Consider the following 24,063-nt stretch of genomic DNA (forward strand, 5'->3'; position numbering starts at 1 on the left):
TAATGAGCAGTAGCATGACCATGAATAGAAATCTGCCCAATTTAATAATGTCCAATGGATTAAATTGCAGTACTGTATATTAACATATTCATTATTCCTGAATTTAAGACAAATATTTGGTAGTCACAATAGAACATTTAGTAGTTTGCAAGAACTAAGCTATTCATATTGTGGTAAAAGGGTTAATTGTCATAGACTCTTTCATGTAGCTTTCTCATTTTACAAGGAAATCATTATTTATTGAGCTAGAAATAACTGAGAATTTGGTAAAAATGTGTACTTAAAAGCCAGCTTTTGGGTTTTGACATTGTAGCCATATCATTTTGTGTGGTACAGATGATGATAGATGAAATTAATTAACATAATGATAATAAATGTTCTATTGGTTCTGTTCAGGTTTTTTTTAATTGTCATTGTTTGAGGTTTTTTTCCAAATTGCAAAGAATAAGTAGCTAAAAGGTCTTCATTACAAGAGGGATGTAAAATTCTTCTGCTTGGTATGAATAGAAGTCCACATCTGTCACAACAAAGTCTCCACTTCAAACGACAGATAATTGATGATGCACTTAAACATGGGAATCGAGTTTAAAAATAAATCTTTGAATCTAACTGGCATTTGACAGGCCACCAATCAAAGACGTGAGAAGATAGGAAAAGGCATGACAGGTGACTAACTGCTTGTAGCTTACATCTCGTGCATGGATGATAAAGAAAGTGAGTGAGGTGTCTATCATTCCTAAGCAGGGAATAATCTGTGTCAAGAGTCCCTGACCAGACAGTTGTCAGAAGCTGGAAACATATCAGAAGAAGAATCACTCATTTCCTTTTTGATAGAGGAAAAAGAGAGAGATTGACTCAACCTCACTCCCAAAAAACCTCTGCATCCTTATTCTTCTTATTACAGTCAAGGCAATGCATGAAATTCTCCACATTTGCTTCACTGTGCTGAATCACTTTTTTGTTAAGTCATAACAAAGGGTCCCACAACAATCCTCACAAAGAAACAGCTTTCATGAGTCCCTGCTTATTTGGTGTCTACTAATTGTCCTAAAAATATTCGATTGCATTGTATAGTCGATGTTGTTGTTCTTTTTTTGAGTGCTAAAGAATACATGAAGGAATCATGCTGAGAAGCAATTGTTTCCTTTGAAAACGAGTACATTAATATGATTCTGGAAGATGAGGTAGTTAATGTGTAACTAAAAAGTCATAAAAGACATCCAGTGGTACCATAAAATCATGCAGTTTCAAAGAGGCACTAAACTGATTTTATTTATATTTAATTATTTTTATTATTATACTGTTCTGTGAATTCTACTCTTTGATCCAAAGTATATCTAGTCCCATTTTTCTTAGTTGAATTTGAGCTCATCATGAACCAGAGTATCCAGAACTAGAAGATGAACATTTTTACACCAAAACAAAATTGTCTCCCCAAGCCTGGCTGCAGGGGTATCCTCTTCAGAACTGCCATTCCCTACCCTTTCTCTGTGACTGTCTTGGTAACACAGTCATGGCACAGGTTTTCTTTCGAAAAGACAAACTTGCGAACCACAGTGATATGACTGCTTGGTAAGAACAATCCTTTTCTCTTTAATTGGGGTTTTTCTACCCTAAATTTTCTCCTCATAGCCTAAATGACCTTTGGAGTAATATTTTGCAAGCTGTTGAACTTGCCATCAGTGAAGGTAATGGCTCAGATTCCCACCCTTATGAGAAGAAGGTAGCAAAACAATAGATAGACGTAGCTGGAATAGAGTTAAATGCATGATTAAGGGAAATACTTTCATCACGTTTTGGCTTCTGTTTCTCTCTCTGTGTACTCCTTTTTCGCACAGAATTCCTTCTCTGCTCATTAGCAAGAGTGACTCTATCAAATTGTTACGCTTGCTCTAAAATCCTATTAATACTTTAAAAATTGAAACATTTAACTAGATGTGCAACCTTTGATTCCAGGTACTAGGTTTGGGGTTTTTTAGCAAAAATGTGGTAACATCACCGTGATACACATGCATGCAAAGAAAGCTTCATTCTGTGATCAGACTTCATTTTAATTACAAAATATAAAATCTAAGAAGCATTTGAACAGATTTCAAAAGTAACAAGTCCTTTTTTCCTTCTTAAAAATGCAACATTAATCTGGGGGAAAAACAGGTGTCTGCCTGGTTTTTATCTGTCCAGTGAAGAGTTTTGTGGTAATTGTAAGAAGAGAAGGACGTGTTTTATAGCTCAGTAGTCTTTATGGGTATTGTATCAGAGCTTTATACAGTGCTTCTGAGATTTTAAAATCACTGTCCAATCCTTGATTTATTTTATGCTGCATTTCTGCACCTGTTTATTCAAGGATGTCAAAATATTTTACAAACATAAATTGGCAATAAATCTGGAAGCTTACAGGCCAATTTTTGTATCCTCTGTGCAAAATGAAATTAAAGTACAGAAAATTCAAACTACTTTCTCAAATTTTTAAGCAACTTTTTGACTGAGAAAAAATTAAGGACAAAATTATGCATAGAGAAATTACTTTAAATAATGTCCTAAAATATGAATGAGTATGGAGTTTGGAGTGAAAAAATTATTTTCCTGTATATGAGAATAATTGGAAAGAGTAAAGTAGGAGAAGAATAGTGAGAAAGATAAGTGAGAAAGACAACATAGCACATTTAAACTGAATGTACAATTTCGAACCAAAACCCCTCTTCTCTAGCTAGTTTTACTGTGTGGGTCTAACCTGTAGTGGACTTTTTTTTTCCCATACAGTTTTTATAAGGAAGTAATAAAATGTTTTCTAAAATCAGTATGGTCTGTTACACTGCATTACAGAATCTTCCTGTTCTCAGCTGCTTATTCCACTCCTATGCTATGACAAGTCTCATATGCTGGTCATGGGGCGCTGCTGTGATCCAGCCAAAAGAAAAACAGCCAAAAAAGTGGTTTTGTAATCTGCTTCACATCACCACCCCCTGCTGAACCTGGCACTAGTGAATAGGCAACACAGAAAACCCAAGAAGCTCAGAGTGAGAGCGGAGCAGGAAGTGCACAGACTAGTGTTTACTATTGGGGAAATGCTGTAAGTCAGGATTTGTGGAGGGACAAAAAGGTTAATGGTAAAATTATCCACCCACATTTTAATTTTTGTACTCTCCTCTGTTAATCAATTTGAACTTGAATAATATTTCATGGAAACTTACAGAATGAGCAGATCACTTGGGGGAAAATCACACCTCTCAAAATAGATTTCAATGCATATGAGAATTTCTAGCATTTTAAAAATTATGTTTTTAATGCCTACAGACGAATTTCCCCTAAGTGCTGAGACTACAATAATATGAAATTGTCAGAATCCAAAACACTGCTTTCTGAACAACATCCGAAGTGTCAGCTGTATCAGGCAGTCATGGTATATCTGGATTGCAGCATCAGGTAAGAAATGAAAAATCACTAGTTTGTGATTAAATGTGACTAGACAGGCAGACTGGGTGTCCTGGGCTTTCTCCAAAATACTCTGTGGTGACCCAGATCAGATGCAACTGACAAAATGAAGAAGATTCAAACAGACAGTGAGTGAGTTCCTACAGAGATATGTAAATTGTGAGACTGCAGTATGACACAGCTGATCCTATAGACTGCTCTGAAATTTTACAAGAAACCTCTGGTAAGGAATGACTGCCTACATCTGAATTTCTGAGCCAAAATAATTGTCACCTGGAGGAATAAGATGTTAGTGAAAAGACAGTGAGCTGAAAGGTAAATAATTCACGTTGACTGTTGTTATGAACAAAAGGTATAGCAGGAAATGCTGTTTCAAATAATCCCCCAAATTCTGCCAAATCACCTGTTGGGAAAGGAAGGTGAGAATTTTGTAAATTAACACTTGGCTAAACTATATGCTGCTAAAAACCTTCTCACACAAATCCTTTTATATCCCGGAAGCAGTTGTCAAGCTTTGTAGGCCAGTGAGAAGCTAATGCTGTCTACAGGAGCATTGGAGACTGTGAATGGCTCTATGGGGAGTATTTTATGTCAAGGCCAAGGAAAGGCACTCTCAGGGTCTAGTAAAAGTTTGTACTTCTTGTCCTGGTCTACTGGAGGTCACTGCCAGTGTTCTCCATCTGGAAGCCCTCTGTAACCTGCTCTGACCTCGTTCCCTTCTAATGTAGATAGGTGAAACTTGATAACATACTAGTCTCATATCTCTTAATCAGAGGAACAAGGCAATCTGGACTCCCTTCTTCTAATGTTAAAGAAGTTGTTCTAATATTATTGCAGAAAATACCAATGAGTAAAAATTGGCCTATTCATAAAGGCAGTGACACTAAAAATATAATTTAGAAAACAGTGAAATTTCGTATTTCTCTCTGGAAAAGTAGAACAAAACTGACATTGAAAATGTATTCCATGTGTTTGAGTACCACCTTTATTTCTGTTCAAAGTAAAAACCTAATGAGAGAGGAAGAGTTGTGTAGAGCAATACATCATTGTTACAGATCTGCAGAGTGATCTTGTAGAAATAATTTCATTTTACAGTATCTTTATTTCTCTCTTGAAGAGGACCTTTTATATTCCTTTAACTCTGAAGAAGAGAAGCAGAGATAATTCTAAGACCTTTATGAGCTGCTTTGGCATCTAGTACTTCCACAGTTCTAGAAAACAGATGGAAGCGTATGAGCTGGGATACACCTTATCACTCAGATGACTTTTTTTTTTTTTTATTTCAGACATTTTAAGAAATGTTGTAGAAAAAGACCATCTGCTAAATTTCCCTGGCCCTCAGGTTTGTTGCAGGAGGTGCTATACTTTCATGGAAGTGAATTATAGTAAGAATTTGTAATACCAAAGAAATATCACTGATGTATTGGCACAGTAGGAGGCTCAGAGTAGGCCCTGGGCTTTGACTGCTCTTTTCAGTAAAAGTCTTATAAAAACTTTGCTGCAAGTGCAGTTTAGATGACAAGTCTTAAATGAAATGTGCGAATTATCATCTTAAACACCACATGATTTTTCCAGCATATACAACAAGAAATTGAAGACAAAAACCTGCCCTGGGCTCTAGAGGGGTGAGAATGAAAGGCGAGAAAAGAAACATCATCCAGAGATATACTGATACTCACTAAAATCAAGAGAGCTAAGATAAAGACATTGGAAAGCTGGAAGAGACAGAAAAATAGATTATGGACCTGGAAATATTGACATGTGTGGAAAATAAACTAAATATACTATGCCAGTCTACAGTAATCTGATGAAAGTGTATAACAAAGACAAAGAAAGCTGTATAGTTAGTGATGGGGAGAAAGCATTAGGAGCCATGGGCTGAAATCAAGAAAAGAGAAATAAAATTGATTAACAGGAGAAACTCCTTCTTAGAGATATCTGTTAGCTTGAGGACCTATCTAAACTTCAGTGATTGGAATTCCACTGACTGTGACATCTGAAGACAGAAAACAATTTAATCTGAAAGATTTGTTGTACAATCTCCTGAAGAAGATTATTCCTGTTAAGTGTTTAAGGTTGTAGCATTCATGGAATGATGGAAATTAGTACAGCTTTAGTTGAAAAGAAGTAGGTGAGACTCAAGCTTACATTTGATATATGCAAAACTTTGACTTTTAAGTATTCATGGTATGTCTTATGCAGGCCTTTGTTTCTAGATTCTAGGGTGCAACAACAATATTATATAAAATTCATGGGATTTATTAAATATTTTTAATTTCTGTTTTTTTTTTCCTTTTCAATGTGATGCATGATAATTTTTTTTTATACTCACTCAAAAAATTTTTAGAAAGATCAATCGGAGAGAAAAAATTATTAGTACTTTCTGAAATCAAAACTTTTGGAAATTGTGCATACCTAGATTGAGAATTTTCTACAAAAAAGAAACACTTCTCCAGCTCTGATACCTATGTAATGAACTTGACAAAACTCAACACCCAAATATAATAGAGGTGAAATGTTAATAAAAGTATGATAAAAATCCTAAGACATTTCTAACATTGTTTTCTCACAGATGCATCATGTTTAGGTTGCATATCATTATTATATCAGGAGTAAAAGAAATAGACTTTTAAAATTATAGTCATACTCTAAAAAAAATCCATAGTCATCAAATATGAATTTTTATTTAAGTCGGTTCTTTAAGGGAATCAATGTTATTTATATATTTAAAACTTTAATGCAATACTAAGGAATAAAAATACATAGCTTAATTCAATACTATTTTTGGTATATTGATACCTGATATCAAGGTATCTTGTTTCTACTGGACCTTGGAATGCTTCATATATAGTGTGGACAAAGCAATGCTGCATAATATTATGTGCAGTTATACTTACTATACACTTGTAGTTGTCCTCTGAAGACATTTCTTCCACGAGAATTTTCAGCTTTACATTCGTACATTCCCGCGTCCTCTAGCTGCACATTAGGTATTTCAAGCACAGCTTGGGATTTTCTCAGGCGGGCTTTACTTGGATTATGACCATTAACTTTCCTCCAAGAGATTGTTGGAACAGGGCTGAAATATTAAGCAAAATTACTATTAGTACTCTTCCATATTTAGAATATAGATTCTGTTATCTGGTAGTTTAAACACTTAATAATCTAAGTAGCAATAAAATATAACCACAATTAAGATTCATATAATGGTTAATATACCTGAGTTTCCTATAGGGAATCCTTAATAAATGGTTTGCTACATGAGACGTGTCTATTTCATCCACAAGGGAGACTAAATTTTTATTGAGATCAAGTAAATCACTTAAAATACTCTCTCTAGAATTTCTTTAGCACTTTATGCTTTACTTCTGAACACTTCCCCTCAGTAGGCCAAAGAAAATAACAACTTCAAAACCTGACTGAATTTAGGAAATTCCAACACATCCCAATTTTCCTGCAATGAAACTTCAATTCAGAAGATGGTTCAGTGATAATGTCCATCTAGGTGGGAGATTTCAATACCACACTTTCTTGGGTGAATCAAAGTGACCAAAGGTTTGGAGACCTGTTTTATTACAATATTCTTCAAGTTGCAAAACTGGTTGTGTAAGAAGAATGTATTAATGGCCCTGCTGTTTCTGGTTCATAGCATTACATGCTTGCTTGTGGGAGCAAAAGGGCTTTTCACTGTAGCTTGCTGTTCCGCACAGGTCTATGCGGAAACTGGGTCATTTACATTCATGCTCAGGGAAGAAATTGATTAAATAGTGTTTGCACTCATAAAACTTTCTTTTTAGCCCAACTGTGCTTTTTGGTATGGATGGAGTGGGAAAAGGACTTCATAATATAGATTCAAATTCAAACCTGCTATGAATGACTGCCATGATTTGCTAACTTCCACTTGTGAGTTACTGGAGTCCTACTCAAACTTGCAGACAAGATGCTCCAAATCCTAGTATTTATAGAGATTCTGAAAATTCCCAGACTGGTATTTGGATGTCAGAATATTTCTCTAGTTTTCTGTCCCGAATGTCACATAGCACTGGATTTCATTGAGCCTATTAGCATAATTTCCTTCACAAAGCCAACATACAGTCCCATATAGAATGTATTGAATATACCAGACAGAGACAACCATTACTTCCCTTGTAAGTTCACTGCGCTGATTACTTAACCTGACAAAATGTAGTTTATTGTGAGTGTGTGTGTATTCATCTCCGAGACATGGTCCTACAATAGCTCTCTATTCTTGCAAAATGATCCTTTACACTGTCCCCCACCGAAGAAATACACGTATGAAAATCAAAAAATCTTTTTCTTTTTCCTTACTGAACAAAACCGACTGATTTCTTTTTCTTCAGCTCCCCAATTATGTATATATTTTTCTTTTTATAGATGTTTGTGGATCATATGAGGGGTGTAGATCATATATTCTCTTTCTTTTTTCTCTATCACCGTAAGAGTTTGGTAGTTTTCTAATTTTTAACTCTAAATTATTTTCTTGATGACTGATTTCAAATTTTGGTGTCCTGTAGGTTTGGTTTGAGGACTCTTTTCTGCAGTTTGTATAGTTCTAATTTATAAAGTTTCCTTCCTATTAGAAGTTTTTTTACATGCTTTCAGTTAGAAGATTAAAAGAACTTCCCATTCTTATCTGACTGAAGTACTTCAAGAGGTTCAATTCTAAATACAAAGGATAAATAAGATATTTTTGTTTCTGATGCACTAATAAAACTTTGTCTTAGCCCACCAGTTACGATATTCCTTTCATGTCCTTAGCTACATATTTTGATTTGCTATACTTAATAGCTATTTGTATATATTAGATGTAGTACAAACAACAACCTTAGTTTCTTTTTTCCCATTCAATAGCTCTCATAGTTTATTTCTAATTGCATACTTCACCTTGATATTCAAATTTATACTCTTTCTTGAGTGACTTCCTGGAGATTTTGTAAGTCTTTTGTTTTGCATTCAGCTTTAAGAGTTAACTCCTCTTTCTGTATGGAATATAATTGTGTCATGGTTGCTGGTTGCAAAACAGTCACTCTGACCAGACAAAGATTTCAACATAGGGCCACAGTAGAAACACTTCATGCTGATACAGTGCAAAATAGATGTGCAGATACACTTTATTTGGCACCATAAGGGTGCTTATTGCTTGTTGCCTGTTGTTAGTTATTTGGCCTTCAGTCCTGCTTCAAGTAAAATTCGTGACAAAAATGCTTTTACTCTACTGTCATGGAAGAAAACTGGTTCTGTTGAATAGGACTAGTAAAAAAAATTTTTTTGGTAGTGTATATTTCTGAGAAAGAGTGAAGAGATTGTAAACCATGAAAATTGTCTCATTTAGCTGCTATGAGATTATTTTAAATTCATGTTTTTAGAAAATTTCCTTTAAATTTCTTTTAACTAAGTTTTTGAAATTTGCTTATGTGTTTCCTGCTACAAGTAAATTTGTATAACATGGAAATCACAGAGGAAACTTGTTGTTTGGGTCATTAGAAAACATATTTTAAACAACTCACTGATGTCTTCATCAGTATGAGATAATAAGTGGAATTTTTCAAGGAGATAAAGTTACCTTAGCTGTGCAGATTTAATGATTTCAAAGGAAAGTACTCCCATATTACAAATTGGTATTAGTGGACAACTTGCAGTTCTGTTTAATGAAATCTATTTTCTTTGCATAGCTTACAAGCAAAGCATGAATTTTACATGTGAAATAAACACATTTCTATATCTATACTTATTTCTTCTCTGTGCTTTCTGTGAGAAGGAAATAAAATATATCAGAGTGAGTAGGTGAAAGAATAAGATTGTATGACTGTTCTAGGAAACTAATAAAATCCACTATAAGAGCTGATATATGCACATTTTTCATCTTTTCAAATGATCCACAGCTTTTTAAAAAATGGAGCGATTGCAGAAGCACCTTTATCATTAATATGAGTTTAATGTAATATTCATAACTGTTGAATTTTATAAGCATTATAATCCATTTTTATTTTGGTCTCAGTAGACTTTTATGGGAATACAGTTTCCTTGTTTACTATAACCCTGTTCACATTCAGCTCCTATGAGCAACTTGATTTGAGTTTCAATTGAGTTGAAAGATAAGATTTCTCCTCGGTTTTGGGAAAAAAATCTGCTGAATGCTATGGGTAAATCTTAGCACCACCAAGACAAAAACCCTACTTGATTTCAGAAATACCATCATTAAACTTCTTATTAGTCTAAAATGAAATAAAAATTCTAAAGGGCCCCTGGTGACTCCAACAGACATTACTATGGGTTTGTACAGTTTGAATTTGAAGAAAATATGAGCTATAATTTTACATTTACACTTGGAAGATATTATAGAAGTCAATGTTCAGTGGTTTATTATTTGAGACAGTGCTGTTGAATTTGTTGGGAATTCTTCACAGGTTTAAATAAAATATAGAAATAAAAATGTTTTCAAAAAATTATAGGAAGCAACTCTTTTTCCTTTCAATTTCATATGAGAAAATATTTTATTACATATCTATAGCATATGTTTATTTTGGGAAAGGCATGAGGTGGAAATAGAGTAATGTCTGAATTTTAAAATACCTTTGCCATGGATCTGAGCTCCTAGTTTTTCAATAATATCATAAATAAGAATACATAGATTACTTTTCCTGTATTCTGTTGGTGACAATTGATGTGATATTTTGAAATATTTTATCTTCTACTGTAATTTCAATTCCTCTCCACACTATTTCTCTTTGCCATGCATTACTGTCCTTCAAACCCACAGGTTCACATCATAATATATCTTGAAAACCACTACATGACCACTACATAAAAAAAAAACCCACCTTTTTTTTTCTTATGTCCCCTAGTCTTGCAACTGTGTTAAATACCTTCTAATTTTTACAGGATAATTATGTAGGATTAAAATGTTGAGGATTATAATGAAATCCTCTTCATCTGATGCTTTCCAGAAATACCCATCAACCATTCACGTGATTCTACCTTTAAAATATCCCATATAAATCTGTTCTGATCAGATGAAGAGTTTTAGGAGACAGGGCAATAACTTTTCCTTTCATTTGGTTATTAAAAGATAGTGAGTACTCATAAAATATAGCAGCAGTGAGTATGGTGACTTAAGAATTGAAAGAGAATAGAATGAAGTGGTGATGAGTTTGAAGCCTGTGTGTAGGAACAAGTCCAGATCTACAAGTTACTTCAACACACATCCATGACTGTATTAAAAAGATCTGATACATATGTATAAGTGTCATATACTAATGTGGATGTGCTTTGCAACCACTGCTGTTCTTTTTGGCACAGAGCAGGGACAGTGCTGAATGGTACTCCAGAGCTTCTCTTTACTGGTTGATCAGAGCCTAAACTGTTGGCTTAGTTTTGAAACTTAGCTGTCAATAGCTAAAGTTAGATAACATAACTGACATGTTTGGTGATTTAAAAAAAAAAATTCCAAATTCTTAAATTCAAGTGAATCATGAACACAAGAGTCACCTGATTAAGGTGTGATCAAACAAGAGAAGAGAACAACCACAATAGGTAAGGTATTAGTTTCACAAATAGTGAGTAAAGCAGAAAAGGTATTCCACAACATTTTGTGTCTGCGTTTAACAATTAGATAATGGTATTTACTCATAATGAAATCACAACAGCACAGATAGATGTGAAAAATTTAATTCAAAAGAGCTGAACATCTCCTCCTCTGTGTGTCCATATTGTAAAATTTCATATTATATTTTTGTCATCATAGTATTGTAGATGCTACTTATATTGTAGAATTAAGGAGATGTTGAGCTATCATGACTGTTAAAAAAAGAATGGAAGTAAGCTTTGTTTTTATCTCAGCCGTCCATAACCACTTTTTCTAGTCTCTATATCACATCCTACCTTAGTTTGCTGGCCATGGGCATTCTGAAATAAGCGGACATTCTTCTAAAAAGTATTAAAGACATAACAACTGGTAAATTATCATCAGCCTGTGACTTGATCAAAGCTGTTAAGAAGAGAATCCTAAGCAACTTATGACATCTGCTGTGTTTGTATAGGGGATAATACAGGGAGAATCCACAATTTAAGTTAGAGGAGAAAAATGTTTTAAAGCAGAAAATTTGCCTGAAATGATGACATTTTTTTGACAGGTGTTCATACAGATTGGAGACACATCATCTTCAACGCTGCCGTTTCCTTTGAGGAGAAAAGACAACGCGGAAAGAATTGTATCCTGCTGAATACACCACCTAAGGAGTCTTTCTGCTGTGCCTTTTACAATCGGATATGTCTATCTCGTATTGCCCTCATAAGTCACCAGCGTGCCTGTAACAAATGTGGATAGAACCTTCCTAAATCTTTGTTCGCGAAGCCCAACCATGATCATACAGATCCTCAGGGCCACAGTACAACTGTGTTTACTTGCCTTATGTTAAAGCTATTTTTATACCTGAACTTTCTCGTGTCATTTTTCTCTGTTCCAAACTCTTTCCAGGTAGAATTTCTGTAGCTGGCACATTGATCTAGGATTTCCTAACTCTGTTGTACAGATACACCCAGTGTTTGTTTACAGATCTGTTCCAGAAGACTAGTTACAATGAGTCCAGAAATTCTAGAAACAACAGCCCTACCATCAATTATGATGTAAATGTAAACATAAATCCAGCTTGCCTGGGGTGTGCAAGATGGCTTTGAAGCTGCTGATCAGCCACGGAGTTTAAAGACAGTGACCAGAAGGGCTGGATTTAAGGCTCTTGTGCCTTAGATTATATGCATTTATTTCTTCGTGGCAAGACAGAGAAGAGAAACTTCTGAACTTCCTCTTTCTTGAAGAGAAAGTTACAGTAGTAACTCTGGGGACCTACTATTGGCAATTGCTAGAATTTGTTTCCTTGTGATCCTCTCAGACCGACACAGAGAGAAAGCCTATACAAAAAAAAAAAAGATTCTCCATCTTTAAACATAAAGCAAGGCTGTGTAAAGTACTGAACACAGCTTTTAGCAATGTTTACAAGTTTTCTTTGATAGTCCTGAGAAAGAAAGGAAAGAAATTGGTAATATTGCTGCTTCAAGAATACATTTTACTGATGGGGAGTTGCAGTTTGGTAGGGTTTTTTCCCCACTTTCCTTGTGTCTTATGGTAAAAGCAATCAAATAAAATTTTTTAAATGCAAATACAAAGCATTTAGTCAGAGTGAGGTAGAAGGAGGCCTGGGAGTGCTACTTGAGATTTACTAAAGAACCTTTAATACATTCTTTATTATATTACTATAAATTATTTCAATATTTCTAACAGGATTATAAAGTCTATGCAAGAACTAGTTCACTTAAAGGAAGGCAGAAATCAATCCAACCTGAAAAACAGAAACAAAATCCTATCCTCTTTTAGAACCTTTTGATATAAATACTTATTCAGCATGAGCTAAAAATGAACTTTAGATTGATGAAAGTCTTAGAAAGATTTATTTGACATAAACAATATGTTATCAAAGAAAAAAAAGAATTCTGAATCTATTTGAGTCTTATATAAACACAGTCAGCTCAAAGATGCCATGTTCATGTTTAAAAAGGTTCCTTCCTCTCACCACAAGCTTATCTCAAGGGGAAAGGGCATCCCTACTTATAACACCGAAAGTGATGTTCTGCTGAGACTTTTCATTTCCCTCTTGTTATCAGTAAGTTTTAAGAGTAGCTTCCACAGCTTTCAGGTTTGGCGTCTGACAGGATTAAAAAATATTTTTCCTATGGTGAGAAATGGTGTGAAGGGATATGGGGCAACTTGATTTTTTGGCCTGTGGAACTTAGAAACATGTATTTCTGTATCAGTTTTTGTATCTATCCTGCAGTTTCATTTTGGGCAAATAATTATAACAGATTAATACTCTATGACATGGTTTCCCTTTTTCCTTGTTTAAAAAAAAAAAACCAGAAAATTTATGTCTCTGTGACCCGTAGATGAAAAATAGAACACCATGATAAAACTTGGTTTTGAGGGTAGAGGAAAATTGCTACCTGTGGACTTTTACACTATGAATTTGCTTAAGGCTTGAAAATGCTATGATACTAGCATGCCTTGCTCCTGCAGTAATTTTCCTATATGTAGGAAAAACACTTAATACTTGAATCCTAGTTCCAACAATGAATGGGATGTACAGCATCTAGAATAATTTGCTTTATTTAATGTAAGGCAGGGACCTTGATATATCATTAAATTGTGAGTACCATAACACAGTTAAAAGACAAGTCAAAATTAGCTTTTTCTTTGCCTGCAAATTATATACTAAATCTGGTTAGAATTCCTTAAATATCCAACTGTCACTTATCAATGCAGTGATTTATCATGTCCTTTCATGCTTTGTTTTGACCATCAATTCCTCTGTAAGGGATAACAGTGTTTGTGTTACTGTCCCAGGATTCATTGGGAAGGAGAGCTGTTAATGTGCTCTGAATGTGTAATAAGGTTATCTTTAATATCAAAGGTGGTTTTATGTGTCACCTTTGTGGGAAGAGGAAAGAATTACTTTGCATTCATAGAAAAGTACAAGGAGCTTAATCATTTCTGAAAGACAACACCCAGAAAGGAGCACTTCCAGAGATGAATGGACATTCTGTGATCTGTATCCTTAGCAAAGAGGCACTCACTCCCTGAGAAGTTTCACACAGTTCCCCAAGGAAATGACAGCTTATACTCAGGGAGAAAAGTAAAGATCTGTTGATATATCCCAAATACATGAAATAAATGGCCAACAGAGCTGTCATATTTGGCCTTAAAAACAATGAAGCCTGATTTATATCACAGATGTTAGTGGGGTTTTTTGTTTGTTTTGTTTTGGTTTTTTGGTTGGTTGGTTGGTTTTTGTTTGGTTTTTTGTTTGTTTGGTTGGTTTTTGTTTTTTTGTTTTGGTTGTTTGTTTTTTTTTTTTTACAGTGAAGTTTATACTATATTCCCATGTTTGTACCCAATAATACTCATCTACTACTTGGTACCTTGACTGCTCACTCATCTCAATGCCCCTGGGATTCAGCACAGTGCAGTTAGCAGAGGTTGATTTTAAAGTGTCGCCAGTGCATTGGCTCTGCTGCTCTTTGGCATAACACCAGGGCTGAAGTAAGAGGCGGATTCATGGTAGTATTAAGGAGATTTTAGGTTAAAAAAGAACTTGATCTCAGAATAGAAGTCCTCCTAAGACCTTTTTTGACACTAGATTACCAGGAAAAGATCATGTTACAGGTAGTTTTTATCTGCTTTTCTGCCTCCTGCCAGGTCTGAAGCCAGGAAGAATCATGGTATCTACAGCCAGCACACTGATACCAGTTCTGAAACATTCTGGACCGGTATAAAATAGGTAATAATTGGTTTGCCAAGATCAGTTCAACAAAAGGATAAAAGTTAGAGAGAAATATATGGAAGACATGAGGCAAGGCTTTAACTGGCAGTCTGAAAGTAAAAAGCCATATTTTACAGATTTGAAGAGTAGAGGGGGGAAAGTTTTGTCCTTAGGAGTTAGGAAACAATATGATGTAATGTTGGAAACTTCTATTCACCTGTGTGGAGGGATAAGGTGGATAACTGCATGTGTTAGGCAGAGAAGTCTCAAACCTGGGTCTGTGACTCACTATAGAATTACTGTTTGTGAATTTTGTGTTCTTGGTAAAAATCACATATAGCTATGTGGCAGAGGAAGAAAAGAAAGGAATGAGGTACTATGAAGCCTCTGACTAAAGACACACTTGTTGGATGCCTTTAACCTTCCTTTGTTTCTGAAATTATTACCTTCATTGTTACATTTCTTGCCAAACACTGACCAGACCTCACTGAAACAACCCTTTAACCTATGGCTTTGCAAAGTCTATTTTCTTAAACCTTCACAAAGATTTGCAATATCCAGAAACCTTCTTCATAGTCATTAACCTGTGTCATTGGCTTAATGTGCCACACCAGCAAAAATTACTTCTTCAGACACTTCAAGTGATTCACAGCAGTTACAGTCGAATACCCTTCACCAGACTATAAATATTTTTTATTTGGCCACTCTTGATCTTTGCTTAGATATTATATTCACTTATTCAAACACTTTGCTTTTATTTCTGCATATTGAAAAATATTTAGTAAACTCTCTCTACATAAATGAATAGAATAGTTTGGGTCAGAAGGTATTTTAAAGATCATCTAGTTCCAACCCCACTGTCATGGGCAGGGACATTTTCTAGTAGACCAGGCTGCTCAAAGCCCCATCCAACCTGGCCTTGAACAATTCCAGGGATAGGGCATCCACAACATGTATATACCGTGTAATGAAAGTATTGATAGTGGCATAAAAAAATAATGGCATTTTTAATGAAAGCTTGAAGAACAATTAGAAAAGTCTACTAAAAGAAAATCAAGTGAAGAAGATAAAATAAAATGCCATATTTCATGGATTTAAAACTTTGAGATATTTATTAATTAGCATTGATTCAGAGTTCACTGTTTCAATAGAACATCTCCTAGATCTAAAGTCACTAAACTTCACTAACTTGTGCAACTTAAAGATATATAACTTCACCTTATTTTTATTTTATTTCATTTAGAAAGCAAGATTTTAAAGTGGACTATCAGCTGTGTTCTTGCAAGATGTATTACAGATGGGATGAATGGTTAAAACTGAACTATAAATCTCTTCAAAACAAAGTTAACAATAGAATTATTAAAGCAACATTAAATATAACAACATGAACACTGCTTCCATCATAACAATCTCATCATAACTCAGTAATAAAAGGAAGTAAATATCTCTAATTTATTCTTGTCATTAACTAAGGATATTTCACAACAAAAACATAGTTTTGACATTACCAAAGTGACATAACCTGGCATTTAGAAAGAATATTGATATATTACATTGATGTTACTATTATACTCATGCCTTAAGCCCCTAATAGTTTTTTATTTTTCTAATATTGGCAAGCCTTGTAAGTTTTATAGGTAGATTTTAAAAGCAGCAACCCTCACTCCCTTGCATCCCTTTCCCTGTAGTACCCTTGTTTACACATTCCTTAACCCTCTTACCCCATTCTATGCTCCCTATATCACCTCTGCTCCCGAATCCAGTAGAAATGTTTAGTCTTTTGTCAAGGCAAGGCCTAGATTGTTGGCAGAACAGTATATCAGGGCCTAAACCACAGAACACAGTCAAAAACTGCGTAACTATGTACCCTTTGTGCTCTGATGATAATGAAGATGGGATGAACAGGGGGTCCCGAAATGCACCCCAGACCCATTTTCAGGGGGTGGACCTGGGGCGGTCCAGAGTAAAGGCCACAGGGTGGACACATCTGGGATTGGATGGATGGTATTATAAAATGTAACCTCTCAGGCACAGGGACACGCGTCTTGTAACATCTTAGCCTTGGCAAAATAAACCCTTTTTTATCTCACCCCTAATTAACTGCTTCGGGAGATTTTTTCAGCACCATAAATCCCACGGTAACAATACAGAAATAGCACAAGCATAAAACACCCTCTCAAATACGCAGAAAAACAAGCCTATGGGTCATGAGAAAAATTGTCAACACTGTTCTCTATCGATTCTTTTTATTCAAGTATCTATGTGTTGATCTATATGGTTAAAATATAACCACAGTAAAAAAAAAAAAAGGATGCATAAAGCTTATTTTCTTTGAGCAAAGCAATCCTTTTGGCGGTCTACACAGACCCTATTTTAAAAGCTAAAATTGAAAACTTTGGTAATGTACAAGTACAGCAATAGCCCTGTAGTTTGTTTTAATGAGAAATAAAATATGATTACTCACTCAAAATTGTCTGTTGGCACTGTCATAATACAAACTCTATTTTTTTTTTCTGGCTACAGCTAGAAAAGCAATAATGTATGAGTTTTATGTGGAAAATAAAATAGAAGCTTGTTGTGATGATGCACAACAAAAATGCATTGAGGCTGAAGTGTGAGGGTCAGATAAGGTGTGTGCATTATACACAATTTAAAATTTAAAAGTCTGTGTGAAATAGTGAGAATAAAATTATTTCAAATGGAAACAAGCAGACAAATTAGAGTTATGTACTAGAAAGAAAAATAAAGGGAAAAATGAAAGATATATTTCTGATACTTTTTACTTATTTTCTTCTGAGGCCACGTGTCTGGGCTCATTGAAGAGGGTTGTATCATACAGCTTTTCATGCCAGTTTGGACAAACCAGTCCTATATCCTTATTTAAACAATGAAAACTTGTTCATTTTGAGCCTTTAAAAACCCTGTATATTTCCATCTATGCCTACCTTTAAGTCTCATGTTAAAAAAATAGTGTTAGAATTATTTATGACAGAAGTATGCTCCAAAGACAGGAAGTGCTAAAGAATGCTTGCATGGCTGTCTCTAAAGTGCTTCATTAATGAATACATCATATAATGGGGACAGAATTTAGAGTCCTTTTGCCCATCAGCACCATTAATTTAATCTCTTTATAATGTGGAGCTAAATGAAGACATGAGAATCATTTCCTTGAATAAAGTACATTAAAAAAGAAACTAAAGAGTGGACTAGTTGCCTCCAGATGTTCTTGGAAGCAAAGTCAGTAACATTTGGGGGAAAATTAAAATGGCAACCTGTTGTCACAGAAGACTGTGTCTGAGAAATCATATTTCTGGCGCAGGAAAAGCCAGGAATGCTGTGATTTGTGCAAGAATGTCGACTAGGAAAATGATGTCTTTTCACCAGAACTTATCCAAAGAACAAGGTCATGATCTGTCTTCCTGATTTGCATAACAAATCTAAGGTTTGACTTTGAAATAATCATACCTTAGCAGTCAATCATTGATCTATGCAGTGATTTCTTAGCCAATGGCTTATGCTCATTATAAGCAGCATTATCTAATACAGGTAAGATAATTTTGAGATATTTCACTCATGTATTATTTTGAATTCTTTAGTAACTACAAAGTCTATTTGCAAGTGGCACTAGTAGCAGTATTTTCGCTTGTAACTGAATCAGCTACATATTGCTTGGATCAGAATGAAATTCTTCTCTGAGCGTTTCTGTCTGTCAAGTAATTAAGATATTTGACTTTAGTTTGGAGATAAAAGCTGCAGAGCTCCAATTTATTTAATTCTTACAGCCATAGTGACTGGTAGTTCTAAATAAACACTATTAATAAATCATTAATCTGTAACTAAAGACTAGGCTTTTTCTGGAATACTTGCCAAATGCCTACTTCAGGAAATCTCACTAGAATGTCTGTCAATCTCATGATTATAGCAGAGAGAGTAGAGTGAATGTTTCAGACAGCTAGAGCAAAGCATAAGAAAACCAGAAGCACATTAGTTTTGAGACTGTAATAACTTCTGTGTTATTTACAATAAGAATTCAAAACACTAAGTCTCAGAATACTAAATAAAGAAGGAAAAAATTAGTTATTGATTCAGTTTAGTAATGGGGACCAATGACAGTGTAACAAGAAAAGATCCCTTCAAGCCATCAGGAATAAGAAATGGGGACAAAAATTGAAAAAGAATAGGAAATTTGATGCATTTTTACCTCTCACCTCAGCCTCCAGGTTTCAAAGAGTGTCTGAAATGTCATTCATGTAATTATTACCATATCAGGTTGAAAGCAATTTCAATTCAGCTGATTTGATTGTGCATTAATGCTTGGGAAAAAAAGACAAGGAATGTGCATGGTAAAAGTAGGTGCCCATTACAATAGCAACAAATGGGGTCAACTATCTTATTAGATAACCTTAAAATCCTTGATCATTCAGATGTTTGGGCTTTTTTGTTTTGTTTTTTTTGGGGGGAGTTTTTGGTTGGTTGGTTGGGTTGGTTTTGTTGTTGTTGTTTTGTTTGGTTGGTTGGTTTTTTTGTTTGTTTGGTTGGTTGGTTGGTTTTTTTGTTTGTTTATTAAAGGTTAACACCAAATTGGAATGAGGAAATAAGCTAATTGAAGCCTTTCCTGTCAGCCTTCACCTTCCTCTTTGAATAGTGACTGATTCTTTTTGAGAGAGTTTACTAAATCTCAGGGTGCGGAAGATGGAAGGTATCAAGAGCTGTTTCTTGCCTGTCACTGATGGTTGCAAAGGACAATGTGTCATACCTCCTTTTCACTGGAAAGTGACAGCTGACTTGTAATCTGTCAGCAACTGCAATTTAATTCCAGCAAAATGAGGAAAATAAGAAGTAATATGTTGGTTATTGCTTCACCCATAGCCAAGAGTCTAAAAAGGCCTCACTGCCAGCTATTGACTTGGCAACGTTTTTGACAGGAGAGAGTCTGGAGCCATTTGTCTCTACAGAAGAGCCCTTTTCCTCATTTATTTCAGCATTTTGGGGAATCTCTCCATTTTCTCTTCTCTCTCATGTATCTCTTTCCTTATCTTTATTACGTAAATAGTAAGACTTTTACTGTACAGAACTTCTTCCTTCGCATTTGCTTTCTAAACTACCGCTTACATTTATGTTGGGAATGAATTTGCATAAGCTGCTATCACTGTCTAATGGATCCCTGCATGCAGGCTATGATCTCCCAGCTTTTTTTCGGACTGTTTTGGCTATGTCTTGTTTCTCCACCAACTTCACTGGACCCAAAAAGATACAAATAAAATACCTTGTCAGAATTTCTCTGTAATTATTTATGTATTCTCTCTGTTGACCTGCTCAGTGAGAGCATCTGGATGTTGGTCAATCAGGAAAAACTGGCAAGAAGGGAATAAGACATATATCATCCATTCAGTAAATAAGAACTGTTAGGAGAAAAGTCTAAAAAGAAAAATCTAGTGACCAGTCACACATGAAGGTCAAAATGACTATAAAAACATTTAAAAAGTCCTCTGAGGTGGTAGAGGCAGGATTTGCCAGGTTCTTCTGGAAAACCAAACCTGCTGAGCACACTGGAGTCATCATTCTCAGGAAAACAGACTATTGTCTAAAAACTCCTAACTTCTTCTGTTTTGTTGCTACTTAGGTAAAGTAAAAATAATTGGTATGTAAGATACAGTATTTCTCAGGCTAATTGTTTTGTGAAGTTTCTTTACAGGAGTTGCAAACACAAATCATTCCTCTATTTCTTAGTCAAGGCCAGGCTGTAAGAAACCTATATGTGTCTTGATAAGGTGTGAACTATAAAAGCAAGCAGGATATATGATATTTATCAGCATAACTTCAGAGGGTATGGGGCAAGATATCCAAAAGCAACACCTTTGTAAAGAGAAACTGAAAAGAATTCAATACAATGAGATTTATTTCAACACACCACACAGAATCTGATGGAGTGTTTTGGAAAAAACCCTTCACATTAGATTTTTTTTATATGTCTGTAGAGAAACATCATTGATGGAACTGCTGTTAGCAACATATATATGTGAAGAATTCTTTGAATGGCTAGAATTGCCTCTTAGTTCTGTCTGGCTGTATACTACCCTTGCTGATCTTATTCTTGGGAACAATGATAATAGTAACTAATAGTAAGTAAATAATAGTAACTAATAATAACTAACACCACAAAACTGAAATATCATCAATTTCATCCTATATTCTGTAATCTGAATACTATATAGAAGTAGTTTCAGTTGCTCAAACCTGTTTTTCCCATTTATCAATAAAGCTATAGAAATCTCCCTGATGTAAATAGTAAACACCTGTTCTCCAGTAGTGTTATTAGTTCAGATAGAAGCTAGAGAATAGCACTACCCCAAAGTGTGTTAGGAAATATTTAAGACATTGTGTTCCTAGCTTCATATGTAAGCTATGCATTTGGGGGGAGGGGAGACAACTCTGTGAATCTTTGTTTATTCTCCAAATAAACAGTTTGAAAGAATAAACTCTAACTTACCGATTTGTAGTATCACAGTGAATAAATGGATGTGAGTCTGGTAAAATTTGCAACAAAAAAAATTACTCTTTTTGTTTATGAGAACATTACTTTTCATTTTGACAGAGAGACTTTTAATTTGAATGAATTCCTGTCCACAGAAATGGCTGGGCAGGGAGTTCATAATTAGCTACTTAGTCAGTTGGTTGTTTTGAGAGTGCAGTAAGGACTGTCTGTGAAAATGAAATCCAGTACAATAATGAAATCACAAATTAGGCATGTCTCATCTTAATAAACAGTGATGTTTAATTATGAAAGAATCTGTACTTACTTGCCAAGTGCAAAACACTCCATCTTAACAGTAGATCCCTTTGCAGCTGTAACTGTGTAAGGAAAATGGACTTCAATTTTTGGTTCATATTCCCCCATGGCACCTGGAACATAAGGAATGTTTAAAATATGAAATAACATGAGTTTTCCACTATTACAGAAAAACCCTGTGGCTTGTTTTTGAATCTGCCCAACAGTAAAGCTGCTAATTGATGGAGATAGCCTTGTTTGATCTGATATGCTGTGCTCAGGTACAGTATATATATTCTGAAATACCCTTCAGGGTTACCAGGAGCAAAACAGTGAGCTTAAGAAAAAAGATTTATTTTTCTTCAAACACAAATTAATATTTAAGCTTTGAAAGATTAAGGTGGGCAATCAACAGAAAAGTGAGAATTTTCATAGACCAAAAATTTGATTACCAACACAATACAAATTATGGAAATTAAATCAACATCTCATGCTGTGTTTGACTGAGGACTTTCCAAGCTCAGCAAAAAATCCCCTCAAAATATGTAAGAGCATTTGTGTACACAGATACAAACACAGATATGCAGATATTCAAAATTCAGTTGTGTCATTTTCAAAAACCCTTTTAATTTGGGAGATGATTCTTTTTGTCAGGACAACACACTAAGTACTGTAAGATACAACTTGAAAAACATTCAGGGATGTGCAAAATATAAACATGGAAATCAATAGAATTATCTGAAATTAGCTGTGGGGTGACTGACAGCCTTGGAGAATGACAAGATTTTAGGAAATGAGAAATGAGTAGGGAAATGGAGGTATGTTTTATAAGACAAGGTGAGAGATTTGTATTTGATGCAACTTGTACCAAATGTCATAATCAACATGGTAGGAGAAGAATATGACTCTAACAGCTGTGTTTGGTTAGACAGAAGTTGGGGTAAGGGGGCAGGCAATACTCAGGAACAAAAAGCTATATTAAACAAAGAAAGAATTGTTCAGATTTTTAGATTAGGAAAAGTGAATAAAGTCTGACTTGTTGACAAAGTAGCAACAAGACAAGTCCAATCTGAATCTGTAAAAATCAGTCAAGATTTTCCAAAGAATCCTAAAGTAAGTAAATAGGAAAAAGAGATGAAAAGGAAGGAGAGAAAAGAGATATCTTTCTTATGCAAGAAAGAGAAAAGAAAGAAGCATAAGAAGGAGCATGGAAGTAGAGGAATATGAAATTTATAGTTGAGAGAAGACCAGGTTGACAGAGAGAGATGGAAAACAACCCACAACCTATAAAAGGAAAAAATAATATATAAGACCAAAATGGTAAAACAGATACTTCTAGCCCTTCAAATATTCCTTATGGGGCTTAGGATTTTCATGTGGGGCTGTGCTCTCTTTTTCCTCCTGTCCCACAGGCACCGACAACACGGTTCTGAGAGAAAGTCTGAACATATATGCATTTAAACATTTCATTATGGGTTTAAGTTTGGTAAGAAAATCTAAACATGTCTGATACGTGAATCAAATGACAGAAGCAGAAAACACAAAATGCTTTTATTTCAAATAATGTGATTCCATAAATAATGTGAGTTTATAAGTAGCAACAGACTTCTTTTTAAAAAACATAATCCTGCGATATTACATGTGCTAGCAGTAGTGACCCATTTTCCTCAAAAACATGACTAAATCAATGCTTTGACATTGCTTTATGAACTTGTGAAAAAATACTGTGCCCTGTATGAAAAGGCAAATTTTGAACCAATTCTGTCATTAAAGTTAAAAAGGCGCCTTTTTTTTTTTTTTTTATTTCTGGTAGAAAAAAAAAGGAAATTAAAATCTGTGTCCAGGGTATTAAAATAAATTCATAGCATCAACCAAATTGTATTCAATTAAATTTTTCCTTGGCCTAGGCTGAAATGATTGTTAGTCTAATCTGTCATAAAAATGTTATGGATTGCTTGTACCACTTGTTTGTACTATGTCCATAAATTTAATAGTTTAGTTACACTCTATGTGACTTCTTTTACTGTTTCATGTATTCCTTTTATGATTATGAATACTAGTTTCTAACTCAAGGGAATGGCCTGAAGTTGTCTCAGGGGAGGTTTAGTTTGGATATCAGGAAAAGGATGGTTGGGCACTGGAACAGGCTCCCCAGAGAAGTGGTCACAGAACCAAGCCCCCCAGAGTTCAAGAGGTATTTGGATGATACTCTCAGGCACATGGTGTCACTCTTGCGGATGATCCTGTGCAGGCCTAAGAGTTGGACTCGATCCTTATGGGTCCCTTCCAACTCAACATATTCTGTGATTCTGTGACCAATTACATGGTTTATATCTGTCATATCCCCTTCTAGATGTGTCTTTTACAAACCAAGAAAACCCAGATGGTTAATCCTTCCTTACAACGAATCTTTGATAAACTTGTAAACATTTCTAGTGCCCATGTTGCACCATTTCAAATTCCATTCTATCATTTAGAGATGTGAAACTGAGAACTGCACAACAATAGTGAGGCTGTAGATCTTTGTCACAC

The 24,063-nt window shown here is 34.9% G+C and overlaps 1 protein-coding gene across 6 annotated transcripts in view; it reads right to left on the reverse strand.

The window, feature by feature from the left end:
• The window catches only part of CNTN5 (contactin 5), a 613,743-nt gene that overhangs the window by 118,488 nt on the left and 471,192 nt on the right, over positions 1-24,063 (reverse strand). For all 6 annotated transcript variants that reach the window (XM_027640131.1, XM_027640209.1, XM_027640294.1 and 3 more), the window contains 2 exons: positions 21,563-21,665; positions 6,330-6,511 (listed from right to left, as the gene is read on the reverse strand). In XM_027640131.1, the coding sequence (XP_027495932.1) occupies positions 6,330-6,511; positions 21,563-21,665 (285 nt within the window). The remainder of the gene's footprint in view (positions 1-6,329; positions 6,512-21,562; positions 21,666-24,063) is intronic.

The sequence above is a fragment of the Corapipo altera genome, unplaced genomic scaffold (assembly GCF_003945725.1).
Source record: "Corapipo altera isolate COAL_440 unplaced genomic scaffold, ASM394572v1 0, whole genome shotgun sequence".
In the NCBI taxonomy this organism is placed as follows: Eukaryota; Metazoa; Chordata; class Aves; order Passeriformes; family Pipridae; genus Corapipo; species Corapipo altera.